Source organism: Cherax quadricarinatus, chromosome 77 (genome assembly GCF_038502225.1).
Source record: "Cherax quadricarinatus isolate ZL_2023a chromosome 77, ASM3850222v1, whole genome shotgun sequence".
Lineage (NCBI taxonomy): Eukaryota > Metazoa > Arthropoda > Malacostraca > Decapoda > Parastacidae > Cherax > Cherax quadricarinatus.
The window spans coordinates 3,863,647-3,876,770 of record NC_091368.1 but is presented as its reverse complement, the minus strand read 5'-3'; the positions used below and the strand labels follow the sequence as shown (position 1 = coordinate 3,876,770).

General features: G+C 42.3%; 1 protein-coding gene across 2 annotated transcripts in view; it reads right to left on the bottom strand.

The window, feature by feature from the left end:
- The window catches only part of LOC128702016 (kielin/chordin-like protein), a 93,267-nt gene that overhangs the window by 2,070 nt on the left and 78,073 nt on the right, over window positions 1-13,124 (bottom strand). For both annotated transcript variants that reach the window (XM_070101438.1, XM_070101439.1), the window contains 5 exons: window positions 11,110-11,242; window positions 6,411-6,523; window positions 4,275-4,461; window positions 3,334-3,410; window positions 1,040-1,108 (listed from right to left, as the gene is read on the bottom strand). In XM_070101438.1, the coding sequence (XP_069957539.1) occupies window positions 1,040-1,108; window positions 3,334-3,410; window positions 4,275-4,461; window positions 6,411-6,523; window positions 11,110-11,242 (579 nt within the window). The remainder of the gene's footprint in view (window positions 1-1,039; window positions 1,109-3,333; window positions 3,411-4,274; window positions 4,462-6,410; window positions 6,524-11,109; window positions 11,243-13,124) is intronic.

Below are 13,124 nucleotides of genomic sequence, written 5' to 3'. Positions count from 1 at the left end.
AGTGGTTTTCAATAATACCCATTCTTCATTTATTTAGACTTTCTACAATAAATATATTCACCACTCACTGTAAGCTAAGGACCAAAATATTTTAAGTTAAATATTGTGTGTACTGTATATGCATGCTTTAGGCCTAACTATATTGCTCACTTAGTATATAATAGTGTAAATATGTTGTCAGGCTTTTGTATGTATTTGAAAGTGAAAAAAGGCTATGATTTGCTTTACAGCAATTTTCATTTTACAACAGTAGCTCAGAACCTAACCTGCTGTATAAGTGGGGCCCTACAGTAGCCCAGAGCATAACCTGATGTACAAGCTGGGCCCTACTGTAGTCCGAATCCTAACCTGCTGTATGAGTGGGGCCCTATAGTAACCTGGAAACTAACCTGCTGTATAAGTGGGTCCCTACAGTAGCCCGGAACCTAATGTGCTGTATAAGTGGGGCCTGCCAGTAATATTATAATAATAATAATAATAATAATTATAATAATGTAAAAGATTTTCTAGGTAGTAGGTTGGTAGACAACAACCACCCAGGGAGGTACTACCGTCCTGCCAAGTGAGTGTAAAATGGAATCCTGTAATTGTTTTACATGATGGTAGGATTGCTGGTGTCCATTTTTTGTCTCGTAAACATGCAAGGTTTCAGGTACGTCTTGCTACTTCTACTTACACTTAGGTCACAGGAGCTTGGACTCGACCCCTGCAACCTCAATTAGGTGAGTACATACATGTACAAGCATATACTATATACACACCCCTCTGGGTTTTCTTCTGTTTTCTTTCTAGTTCTTGTTTATTTCCTGTTATCTCCATGGGGAAGTGGAACAGAATTCTTCCTCCGTAAGTCATGCATGTTGTAAGAGGCAACTAAAATGCCGGTAGCAAAGGGCTAGTAACCCCTTCTCCTGTATCAATTACTAAATTTAAAAAGGGAAACTTTTGTTTTTCTTTTTGGGCCACCTTGCCTTGGTCAGATACGGCTCGTTTGTTGATAAAAAAAAAATGAAAGATTTATGCTAATACATATTCTTACCTTGTGGGTTTTCCTTAGTGACTGTTATCTGTTGTTGCGATGCTGTGAGTGGGATGCGACTATCACCGGCTGTGGAAAAGATTAACAAAATCTTTGATATTGTTTCACAATTCATTTCTGGGAAATAATTCTGATGAATCAGTTTAAAGTATTAATGCATGCTTAAAATTGTACTATTGTTCACTTGCCTACCTCTCTTTTTTTTGTGCATTTAAAAACCCCTACTTAATAACCCATTTCTAGTTATTAAGTAGTCTGTAAACAGCAGTATTAGTCTGCCTGAAATGCATTGCATGTTGGTGGCTGGTTTTTTTGTGCCTAACAATAGTTTATTTGGTAGGGTGTTGGTGGCTGGTTTTTTTGTGCCTAACAATAGTTTATTTGGTAGGGTGTGCAAAAGAAGAAAATTAAAGGTGAATACAGGAAAGAGTAAGGTTATGAGGATAACAAAAAGATTAGGTGATGAAAGATTGAATATCAGATTGGAGGGAGAGAGTATGGAGGAGGTGAACGTATTCAGATATTTGGGAGTGGACGTGTCAGCGGATGGGTCTATGAAAGATGAGGTGAATCATAGAATTGATGAGGGAAAAAGAGTGAGTGGTGCACTTAGGAGTCTGTGGAGACAAAGAACTTTGTCCTTGGAGGCAAAGAGGGGAATGTATGAGAGTATAGTTTTACCAACGCTCTTATATGGGTGTGAAGCGTGGGTGATGAATGTTGCAGCGAGGAGAAGGCTGGAGGCAGTGGAGATGTCATGTCTGAGGGCAATGTGTGGTGTGAATATAATGCAGAGAATTCGTAGTTTGGAAGTTAGGAGGAGGTGCGGGATTACCAAAACTGTTGTCCAGAGGGCTGAGGAAGGGTTGTTGAGGTGGTTCGGACATGTAGAGAGAATGGAGCGAAACAGAATGACTTCAAGAGTGTATCAGTCTGTAGTGGAAGGAAGGCGGGGTAGGGGTCGGCCTAGGAAGGGTTGGAGGGAGGGGGTAAAGGAGGTTTTGTGTGCGAGGGGCTTGGACTTCCAGCAGGCATGCGTGAGCGTGTTTGATCGGAGTGAATGGAGACAAATGGTTTTTAATACTTGACGTGCTGTTGGAGTGTGAGCAAAGTAACATTTATGAAGGGATTCAGGGAAACCGGCAGGCCGGACTTGAGTCCTGGAGATGGGAAGTACAGTGCCTGCACTCTGAAGGAGGGGTGTTAATGTTGCAGTTTAAAAACTGTAGTGTAAAGCACCCTTCTGGCAAGACAGTGATGGAGTGAATGATGATGAAAGTTTTTCTTTTTCGGGCCACCCTGCCTTGGTGGGAATCGGCCGGTGTGATAATAAAAAAAAAAATAAATATAATAGTTTATTATATGTAAACTACATTATCTGTCAGTTTGACTTGACATTGATTCAGAATTTTAATTTTTATTTTTATTTCTTTTTATTCTGTACAAAAGATAATGTAGTTTACATGTACACATTATGAAACATTGAAAGCCACTAGTATACCTTGAGTATACCTGGAGAGGGTTTCGGGGGTCAACGCCCCTGCGGCCCGGTCTGTGACCAGGCCTCATACTGTGCATTTCGGGCAAATTAATCCTGATTAGTAGAGACTGCTTAAAATTTAGACAAAGACCACTGAGTAGATTTCTTATGCAGTTAGCTACTATTATATGTACAATAAGAAAGGTAGCTAATAAACAATGGTACAGTTTTTAAAAGTTTGACTAATTATTTTAAACTCATTCAATGATCTTCTGTGTGCATGTTTCTGGTGAATTGTTCCAGCCATGATATTGTGACTATTTATTCATATGAATCCATCACTAGTGGTTGCAAAGAGAAATATAGATTCTGTATCCAAAATATAAAGTGTTGTTACAGTTCTAGCCTTTGCATATTGATTGTATATATTAGAATACAATGGTACACTACTTAATACTGTTGCAAGTATGGAGATATAGTGATGACTTTTAAAAAGAACAGTAATTTTAAGAGGCAAATACATCCTTATTTTAATATAGTTTAAATCAGTAGTCCCCAACCTTTTAGTATGAAAAGGCCAATTTGAAAAGCTAAATTTAAAGGAGTGCCATATTTTGTGATTTTTATAAATAATAACAATAATATTTTGTAATTGATGACACTGTGCAGTGTGGTAACCACATAAAAGTGAATTCATAATTTCATGTGAAGGCTGCATCCATTTCCTAGAAGAGCCACATGCGGCCCGAGGGTCACATGTTGGGGACACCTGGTTTAAAATATTGCAAGACGGGACACAATCTAAACTGCTTACGGCAGAGCCAGTCAACGGGACAGCATTTCTCTTCAAAGTAGATGGGAACACAGCCTTCAGCAAATTTGGAGGTGTACCTGAGGACAGTATATTAAAATTATGGTTTAGGTTTAGGTACAGTAAATATTATGTATCACACTTTTTTAATACACTGGCCATCTCCCACTGAGGCAGGGCAACCCCAAAAAAGAAGAAACACTTTCATCTTCACTCACTCCATCACTGCCTTGCCAGAGGGACACTGATACTACAGTTCAAAACTGCAAATATCTCAACCCATCCATCAGAGTGCAGGCACTGTATTTCCCATCTCCAGGACTCAAGCTCGACTAACCGGTTTCCTTGAATGCCTTCATAAATGTTACTTTACTCACACTCCAACAGCACATCAAGTCATTAAAAAAAAAAAAACACTTGCCTCCACTCACTTCTATCTAACATACTCACACATGCTTGCTGGATGTATCAGTTATCAAATACGTACGTACAAAATATTAACTAAAGGAAATACTGTAATGCTGATTGGAAGTACTATTGAGCTCAAAGAAGCACATGTCCTGTTCCCTGACGAACCTTACCTAACCTAACCAAATGTATATTTTTGTTTTTTAGCAATCAGTACCAGAGAAGTCATCCACACATTATACTGTAATTTCCAGATATGATATTCAAATTAATGGAAAAAAGCATATAGTTATATCCTCATTGTCAAGCATACCTAATAATAATTTACAAACTGCGAGCTTCATTATGGCAGAGCCAAACTGTCAGTAGTGTATATACTTAAAATTTATAATTTGTTTAATTTTTTTTTCCTGTGTATATTCATGTAAGTTAATTTTAGATGATTAGATGTTACAAGTTGCTTTGCTTATAGTATACATTTAATACACATACTACTCAAGTATATACACTAATAACCAAACTGGCAGCACATGAACCTGAAGTCAAATCCACAGTTTTCTTTGGTACAGAGAGGTCCATCTGGTCGTGTGAAGGCTGGGCTGCAGATACACTTCTGGCAGGGGAAGTCATCAAAGTACATCTTATCACCAGCTAGGTATGTCTTGTTGTTCCAAACACACGTCACTGAGCGAGACTCCAGGAGAGGCGGAGTGTCAGGGTCAACTGCAAACGACTTGAAGTTATTCAAAGATTTTTTTATAAAGCAACATTAAAAAATACTTTTCCAGGAGGCAGGGGGGTGTTGATGCCTGTGGAGAGCTTTGATTCAATGAATTAAAGCTACCCTTCACTACCTTGGATCAAACCTGATTGCCTAGTATTCTCCAGGAAGTATATAACCCCCATGCGCTTAGGGCATCCCAGAAATATAATAATAAAGGAAAATATGACACATTCAAATAAAAATTATTATTTCTCTATATGCTGTACAAAAGTAATGTAGTTTACATGTAATAAATTATATTTAGGCAGAAAAGAAAGCCGCTAACATGCAATGAATTTCTGGCAAACATTGCACTGGTTAGTTTTTTTATTATTAACATATTGGCCATTTCCCACCAAGTCGGAGTGATCCGAAAAAGAAGAAACACTTTTATCATCATTCACTCCGTCACTGTCTTGCCAGAGGTGTACCAACACTGTAGTTCAAAAACTGCAACATTAACACCCCTCCTTCAGAGTGCAGGTACTGTACTTCCCACCTCCAGGACTCAATTCAACTAACCAGTTTCCCTGACGTCCTTCATAACTGTTACTTTGCTCACACTCCAACAGCACGTCAAGTTGTAAAAGCCATTTTCCTGCATTCTCTCCTGTCTAACATGCTCACATTAATATGTATGCATGTTTTTGTAACCCTAAATAAACTACTAATGCAGAGTTAAACCTATATGGATCATCCCCAGTGGTAGTGCCAAGGAGGGCAAGGGGGACTGAAGTCTCCCCAGTGGTAGTACCAAGAAGGGCAAGGGGGACTGAAGTCTCCCAGTGGTAGTACCAAGAAGGGCAAGGGGGACTGAAGTCTCCCCAGTGGTAGTACCAAGGAGGGTAAGGGGGACTGAAGTCTCCCCAGTGGTAGTACCAAGGAGGGCAAGGGGGACTGAAGTCTCCCAGTGGTAGTACCAAGAAGGGCAAGGGGGACTGAAGTCTCCCCAGTGGTAGTACCAAGGAGAGTAAGGGGGACTGAAGTCTCCCCAGTGGTAGTACCAAGGAGGGCAAGGGGGACTGAAGTCTCCCCAGTGGTAGTACCAAGGAGGGCAAGGGGGACTGAAGTCTCCCCAGTGGTAGTACCAAGGAGGGTAAGGGGGACTGAAGTCTCCCCAGTGGTAGTACCAAGGAGGGTAAGGGGGACTGAAGTCTCTCCATAATCTTCATCACTCTCCCCAAAGTCCCTAAGTACCTAGTAGTAATAATAACACAGGTTCGACCCTCGTTTTCTACCCCTATAGAAATTCTGGAGCAGCTCCTCTTCATTCTGCACTACATGGAAGCGATGAGCAAGATGGTAGAGGAAGAGAGATACAGGTGCTAAAGATAAAAATAAAGATTTTATTTCTTTGTAATGGTTAAAATGTGTAATTACAGTTTTGGTTTTCTGAGTACAAAGAAAGTCACTGTCATGCGGGGCATTTCAGGCAGACTAATCCAAGCACATAATAACTGCTTAAATCTAGACAAGATAAGAGTGATTAACTTCTATTAAAATCTTCATTTCATCTTAATACTAATGCGAGGTTTCAAGGTGGGGGTTTATAAGAATAATAATCTTCAAGTTGCATATAATAAAATCAATTTTACAAAGGGTAGATAATGGAAGAAACAGTGTAATGACACAGTTGATTAGTTTACCGGAAATACACTGCATACTTGTGACTTTCTTTTGTGCCTAGGAATCTTTTATTACATGTAAACTACATTATCTGTGTACTGCTTAAAATAAATAAAAACTTAAATTTGAATGTAGCTAGTCAGTGTTAGGAATACACAGGTCAATTAATTATCTGTGTCTCTGTCTCATGTAAATTATTATTGAGCGTGTAATAAATTTCAGTTTTAATTATTGCTACAGACAACTAATAAAATGTGAAGTACAGCTACTGTACGACACTAACCACAATCACTCTCGGAGGAGCAACACTCGCCCGGTTTGTAGACTGGGCGGCAGCCTGGTACTGGAGGCCTGAAGAACTCTGGACATTCTATGTCCGCACAGTGTATTTCCGCTCTGTTGGGGCCAAAATATAAAATTACCACTTACATTAACATTAATGTTAGTTCTTCTGATGATATATGGGTGCTCTTTGACATATGATGGTTCAAATTGCAATACAGTGGACCCTCGACCAACGATGGCATTGATTAACGATAAATTCGACTAGCAATACATTTTAACGCAAAAATTTTGCCTCGGCTAGCGCTAAAAAACCCGACCAACGCTATTCATTCCATTCGAGACGCGTCCACTTTGGCCTGAGCGCACCTCACTTGTCCCATGGGTGCCAGTGTTTACAAGCCAGCCAGCCACCGCGGTCGCTTCCAAACATACAACTGGAACATTTCATATTATCACAGCCTTTGTAGTGATTGCACCTGCAAAATAAGTCACCATGGGCCCCAAGAAAGCTTCTAGTGCCAACCCTACAGCAAAAAGGGTGAGAATTACTATGGAGATGAAGAGAGATCATTGCTAAGTATGAAAGTGGAGTGCGTGTCTCCGAGCTGGTCAGGTTGTATAGTAAACCCCAACAACCATCGCTACTATTGTGGGCAAGAAAACGGCAATCAAGGAAGCTGTTCTTGCCAAAGGTGCAACTATGTTTTCGAAACTGAGATCGCAAGTGATAGATGATGTTGAGAGACTCTTATTGGTGTGGATAAACGAATAGCAGGAGATAGCATTTCTCAAGCGATCATATGTGAAAAGGCTAGGAAGTTGTATGATGATTTAATTAAAAAATTGCCAGCAACTAGTGGTGATGTGAGTGAATTTAAGGCCAGCAAAAGTTGGTTTAAGAGATTTAAGAAGCGTAGTGGCATTCATAGTGTGATAAGGCATGGTGAGGCTGCCAGTTCGGACCACAAAGCGGCTGAAAAATATGTGCAGGAATTCAAGGAGTACATAGACAGTGAAGGACTGAAACCTGAACAAGTGTTTAATTGTGACGAAACAGGCCTGTTTTGGAAGAAAATGCCAAGCAGGACCTACATTACTCAGGAGGAAAAGGCACTCCCAGGACATAAGCCTATGAAAGACAGGCTTACTCTGTTGATGTGTGCCAATGCTAGTGGTGATTGCAAAGTGAAGCCTTTATTGGTGTATCACTCTGAAACTCCCAGAGTGTTCAGGGAAAACAATGTTCTCAAGGCTAATTTGTGTGTGCTGTGGAGGGCAAACAGTAAGGCATGGGTCACTAGGGACTTTTTCTATGACTGGTTACACCATGCATTTGACCCCACTGTGAAAAATTACCTAATTGAAAAAAAATTAGACCTTAAGTGCCTCCTGGTATTAGACAATGCTCCTGGTCATCCTTCAGACTTGGCAGAGCGACTTTCTAGAGACACGAGCTTCATTAAGGTGAAGTTTTTGCCTCCTAATGCCACTCCTCTCCTGCAGCCCATGGACCAGCAGGTCATTTCCAACTTCAAGAAACTGTACACAAAAGCTATGTTTGAAAGGTGCTTTGTAGTGACCTCAGAAACTCAACTGACTCTAAGAGAGTTTTGGAAAGATCACTTTACCATCCTCAATTGTGTAAACATTATAGGTAAGGCTTGGGAGGAAGTGACTAAGAGGACCTTGAACTCTGCTTGGAAAAAACTGTGGCCAGAATGTGTAGACAAAAGGGATTTTGAAGAGTTTGAGGCTAACCCTGAGAATCCTATGCCAGTTGAGGAATCCATTGTGGCATTGGGGAAGTCCTTGGGGTTGGAGGTTAGTGGGGAGGATGTGGAAGAGTTGGTGGAGGAGGACAATGAAGAACTAACCACTGATGAGCTGCTAGATCATCTTCATCAGCATGAGGCCACACCTGAGGAAACTGCTTTGGAGGAGGGGATAGAGAAATTGAAGAAGTTGCCTACTTCTAAGATTAAGGAAATCTGTGCAGTGTGGCTTAAAGTGCAAACCTTTATGGATGAAAATCACCCTGACACAGCTACTGCAAGCCGTGTTGGCAACCTGTACACTGACAATGTTGTGAAACACTTTAGAAATGTCATAAAGGAACGGGAGGTACAGGCCTCTATGGACAGATATGTTGTGCGACAGAAGTCCAGTGACTCTGAAGCTGGTCCTAGTGGCATTAAAAGAACAAGGGAGGTAACCTCAGAAAAAGACTTGCTACCTCAAGTCCTAATGGAAGGGGATTCCCCTTCTAAACACTAAGAAGATCAACACTCTCCCCTCCTCCCATCCCATCAGTCATCACCAGATCTTCAATAAAGGTAAGTGTCATGTAACTGTGCATGTCTTCTACAGTTTGTGTGTATTAAAATTAATGTTTCATGTGGTAAAATTTCTTTTTTTTCAATACTTTGGGGTTTCAGGAACGGATTAATTTGGTTTCCATTATTTCTTATAGGGAAAATTAACTCGACTAACGATAATTTCTATTAACGATGAGCTCTCAGGAACAGATTAATATCGCTGGTCGAGGGTCCACTGTATTTCAACTTTGTGATGGTGCAAAGTTAATTATTTTGGAAATGAAACTCAAGATAATTATCCATCATGAAGACAGCAAGTCCCTGACTTGTATTCATTTATTTCCTTTCCGTATTTCGCAGCTTATGAAACGCAGCTTATAAGCCTTGTTTTAGTTTCAATGGCTTCGCATTGGATGTAACTGGGAGAGCTACAACCCACCCCACACCCCAAACTTATAGCTCCCATTACTGACCTTCAGTTTATAGAATGCAGGGTGGCTTTTGGAGACATTTTATGAGGAAAAAACATGTGTCTAATAAGCTGCGGAATACGGTAATTATGACTTTTACTTAAATACAGGAGGGCACCACTTTACAACGTTTCACTAATACAGCAGTTTTCTTCATTTATTCAGACTTCCTACAATATATATATTCACCACTCACTATATGCTAAGGATGAAAATATTTTAAGGAAAGTAATGTATGTACTGTATATGTATTTTTTAGGCCTAGCTTTATTGCTTACTTAATATATGATAATGTAAACATGTTATCAGGCTTTTATATGCATTTGAAAGTGAAAAAAGGCTATGCTTCACTTTACATAAGAACATAAGAAAGGAGGATCACTGCAGGTGGCCTGTTGGCCCATGCTAGGCAGGTCCTTTACAATCCATCCCACTAACAAAACATTTGCCCAACCTAATTTTCAATGCTACCCAAGAAATAAGCTCTGATAACTCTATCCACTCATTTGCAAGTCCCATTCAAATCCAACCCCTCTCACTCATATATTTATCCAACTTCTAAATTTGAAACTACCCAAAGTCCTAGCCTCAGTAACCCAACTAGGTAGACTGTTCCACTCATCAACTACCCTATTTCCAAACCAATACTTTCCTATGTCCTTTCTAAATCTAAACTTGTCTAATTTAAATCCATTACTGCGGGTTCTCTCTTGGAGAGATATCCTCAAGACCTTATTAATATCCCCTTTATTAATACCTATCTTCCACTTATACACTTCGATCATGTCTCCCCTCATTCTTTGTCTAACAAGTGAATGTAATTTAAGAGTCTTCAATCTTTCTTCATAAGGAAGATTTCTAATGCTATGTATTAATTTAGTCATCCTACGCTGAATGTTTTCTAATGAATTATGTCCATTCTGTAATATGGAGACCAGAACTGAGCTGCATAATCTAGGTGAGGCCTTACTAATGATGTATAAAGCTGCAGTATGACCTCTGGACTTCTGTTGCTTACACTTCTTGATATAAATCCCAGTAATCTATTTGCCTTATTATGTACGCTTAGGCATTGCTGTCTTGGTTTAAGGTTGCTGCTTACCATAACCCCCAAGTCCTTTTCGCAATCTGTATGGCTAAGTTCTACATTATTTAACTTGTAAGTGCTAGGGTTATGGACACTCCCGAGCTTCAGAACCTTGCATTTATCTACATTGAACTGCATCTGCCACTTTTCTGACCAAGAATAGAGTTTGTCTAAATCCTTCTGAAGTTCCCTAATATCTACGTTTGAATCAATTATCCTACCTATCTTTGTGTCATCGGCGAATTTGCTCATATCACTAGTAATTCCTTCATCAAGATCATTGATATATATTATAAACAACAACGGATTTAACCCCATTTATGGACACTCTCTGCTTCCTGTCTGTGAGCCATGATTTGATCCACGAGAGCACCCTTCCCCCAGTGCCATGAGCTGCCACTTTCTTTAACAGTCTTTGGTGTGGAACTCTATCAAAAGCCTTACTAAAATCTAAGTAAATAATATCAAATTCTTTATTGTGGTCAACAGCCTCAAAAGCTTTACTGAAGAAAGTTAATAAATTAGTTTGACAAGACCGGCCTCTGGTGAATCCATGCTGAGTATCATTAATCAAGCTATGCTTATCGAGATGGCTTCTTATAATCTGAGCTATAATTGACTCTAGTAATTTGCCTACAGTTGAGGTCAGGCTTATTGGGCAGTAATTTGACGGTAATGACTTGTCCCGTTTTAAAAATAGAAATTACATTAGCCATCTTCCACATATCAGACACTACACCTACAATTTCTGCTTTACAGCAGCAGCCCAGAACCTAACCTGCTGTATAAGTGGGGCCCTCCGGTATGCTTATCTGTTGTACTTACGGATATCCGGGGGCATACGACTCTGTGCAGTAACAATTAGCAGAACACGCATCTTCCACAGGTACAGTACTGCCCTTTGTATAGGCCTCACCTTTGTAATAACACTTCTCTGGGTCGGTAGCATTTGTACTGGCTGTTGAAAATTACACACTTGAGTTTTTTTTTATAAAACTGTCTAAATGGTTAAATATTTATTTATTTACGGCTTAAACTCTGTCCACTGTATTTCTGATGAGTTTTCATATTCATCATTGTCTTAAACTGACTCTCAAAAGTGTGATTAATCGGTCATCTGCTTGTAGTATGATCTTTTTATTGGTGGTGTCCTCATGCTGGTGAAGGGCTCTTGATCCAAGAAATTGTGGCTACTCTTCCCTTCTACTACTACTAGCTGCTGCTGCTAGCTGCTGCTGCTAGCTGCTTCTGCTAGCTGCTGCTGCTGCTGCTTGCTGCTGCTGCTGCTGCTGCTGCTGCTTGCTGCTGCTGCTGCTGCTGCTGCTGCTGCTGCTGCTGCTGCTGCTGCTGCTAGCTGCTGCTGCTGCTGCTGCTGCTTGCTGCTGCTGCTGCTGCTAGCTGCTGCTGCTGCTGCTTGCTGCTGCTGCTGCTGCTGCTGCTGCTGCTGCTTGCTGCTGCTGCTGCTGCTGCTGCTGCTGCTGCTGCTGCTAGCTGCTGCTGCTGCTGCTGCTGCTGCTGGCTGCTGCTGCTGCTGCTGCTGCTGCTGCTGCTGCTTGCTGCTGCTGCTGCTGCTGCTGCTGCTGCTGCTGCTGCTAGCTGCTGCTGCTGCTGCTGCTGCTGCTGGCTGCTGCTGCTGCTGCTGCTGCTAGCTGCTGCTGCTAGCTGCTGCTAGCTGCTGCTGCTAGCTGCTGCTGCTAGCTGCTGCTGCTGCTAGCTGCTGCTGCTGCTGCTGCTGCTGCTGCTGGCTGCTGCTGCTGCTGCTGCTGCTGCTAGCTGCTGCTGCTAGCTGCTGCTGCTGCTGCTGCTAGCTGCTGCTGCTAGCTGCTGCTGCTAGCTGCTGCTGCTAGCTGCTGCTGCTAACTGCTGCTGCTGCTAACTGCTGCTGCTGCTAGCTGCTGCTGCTGCTGCTAGCTGCTACTGCTGCTGCTAGCTGCTCCTGCTAGCTGCTCCTGCTAGCTGCTGCTGCTAGCTGCTCCTGCTACTAGCTGCTGCTGGCTGCTTCTGCTAGCTGCTGCTGTTGCTAGCTGCTGCTGCTAACTGCTGCTGCTAGCTGCTGTTGCTGCTAGCTACTAGCTGCCGCTAGCTGCTGCTGCTAGCTGCTGCTGCTAGCTGCTGCTGCTAGCTGCTGCTGCTAGCTGCTGCTTTTAGCTGCTGCTGATGCTGCTGCCGCTGTTAGCTGCTGCTGCTGCTGCTGCTGCTGCTGCTGCTGCTGTTGTTGCTGCTAGATGTTGCTGCTGTTGCTAGCTGCTGCTTCTAGCTGTTGTTGTTGCTGCTGCTAGCTGCTGCTGCTAGTTGCTGCTGCTAGCTGCTATCTGCTGCTGCTGCTGCTAGCTGCTGCTGCTAGCTGCTGCTTCTAGCTGCTACTGCTATCTGCTGCTAGCTGCTGCTGTTATTAGCTGCTGCTAGCTGCTGCTGCTAGCTGCTGCTAGCTGCTGCTGCTAGCTGCTGCTGTTATTAGCTGCTGCTAGCTGCTGCTGTTAGCTGCTGCTGCTACTGCTATCTGCTGCTAGCTGCTGCTGCTGCTGCTGCTGGTAGCTGCTGCTAGCTGCTGCTGTTAGCTGCTGCTGCTAGCTGCTGCTAGCTGCTGCTGCTAGCTGCTGCTGCTGCTAGCTGCTGCTGCTAGCTGCTGCTGCTAGCTGCTGCTGTTAGCTGCTGCTGCTAGCTGCTGCTAGCTGCTGCTCCTTCTAGCTGCTGCTGCTGCTAGCTGCTGCTAACTGCTGCTGCTAGCTGCTTTTGCTAGCTGCAGCTGCTGCTGCTAGCTGCTGCTGCTGCTAGCTGGTGTTGCTAGCTGGTGTTGCTAGCTGTTGCTGCTGCTGCTGCTAGCTGCTGCTGCTGCTGCT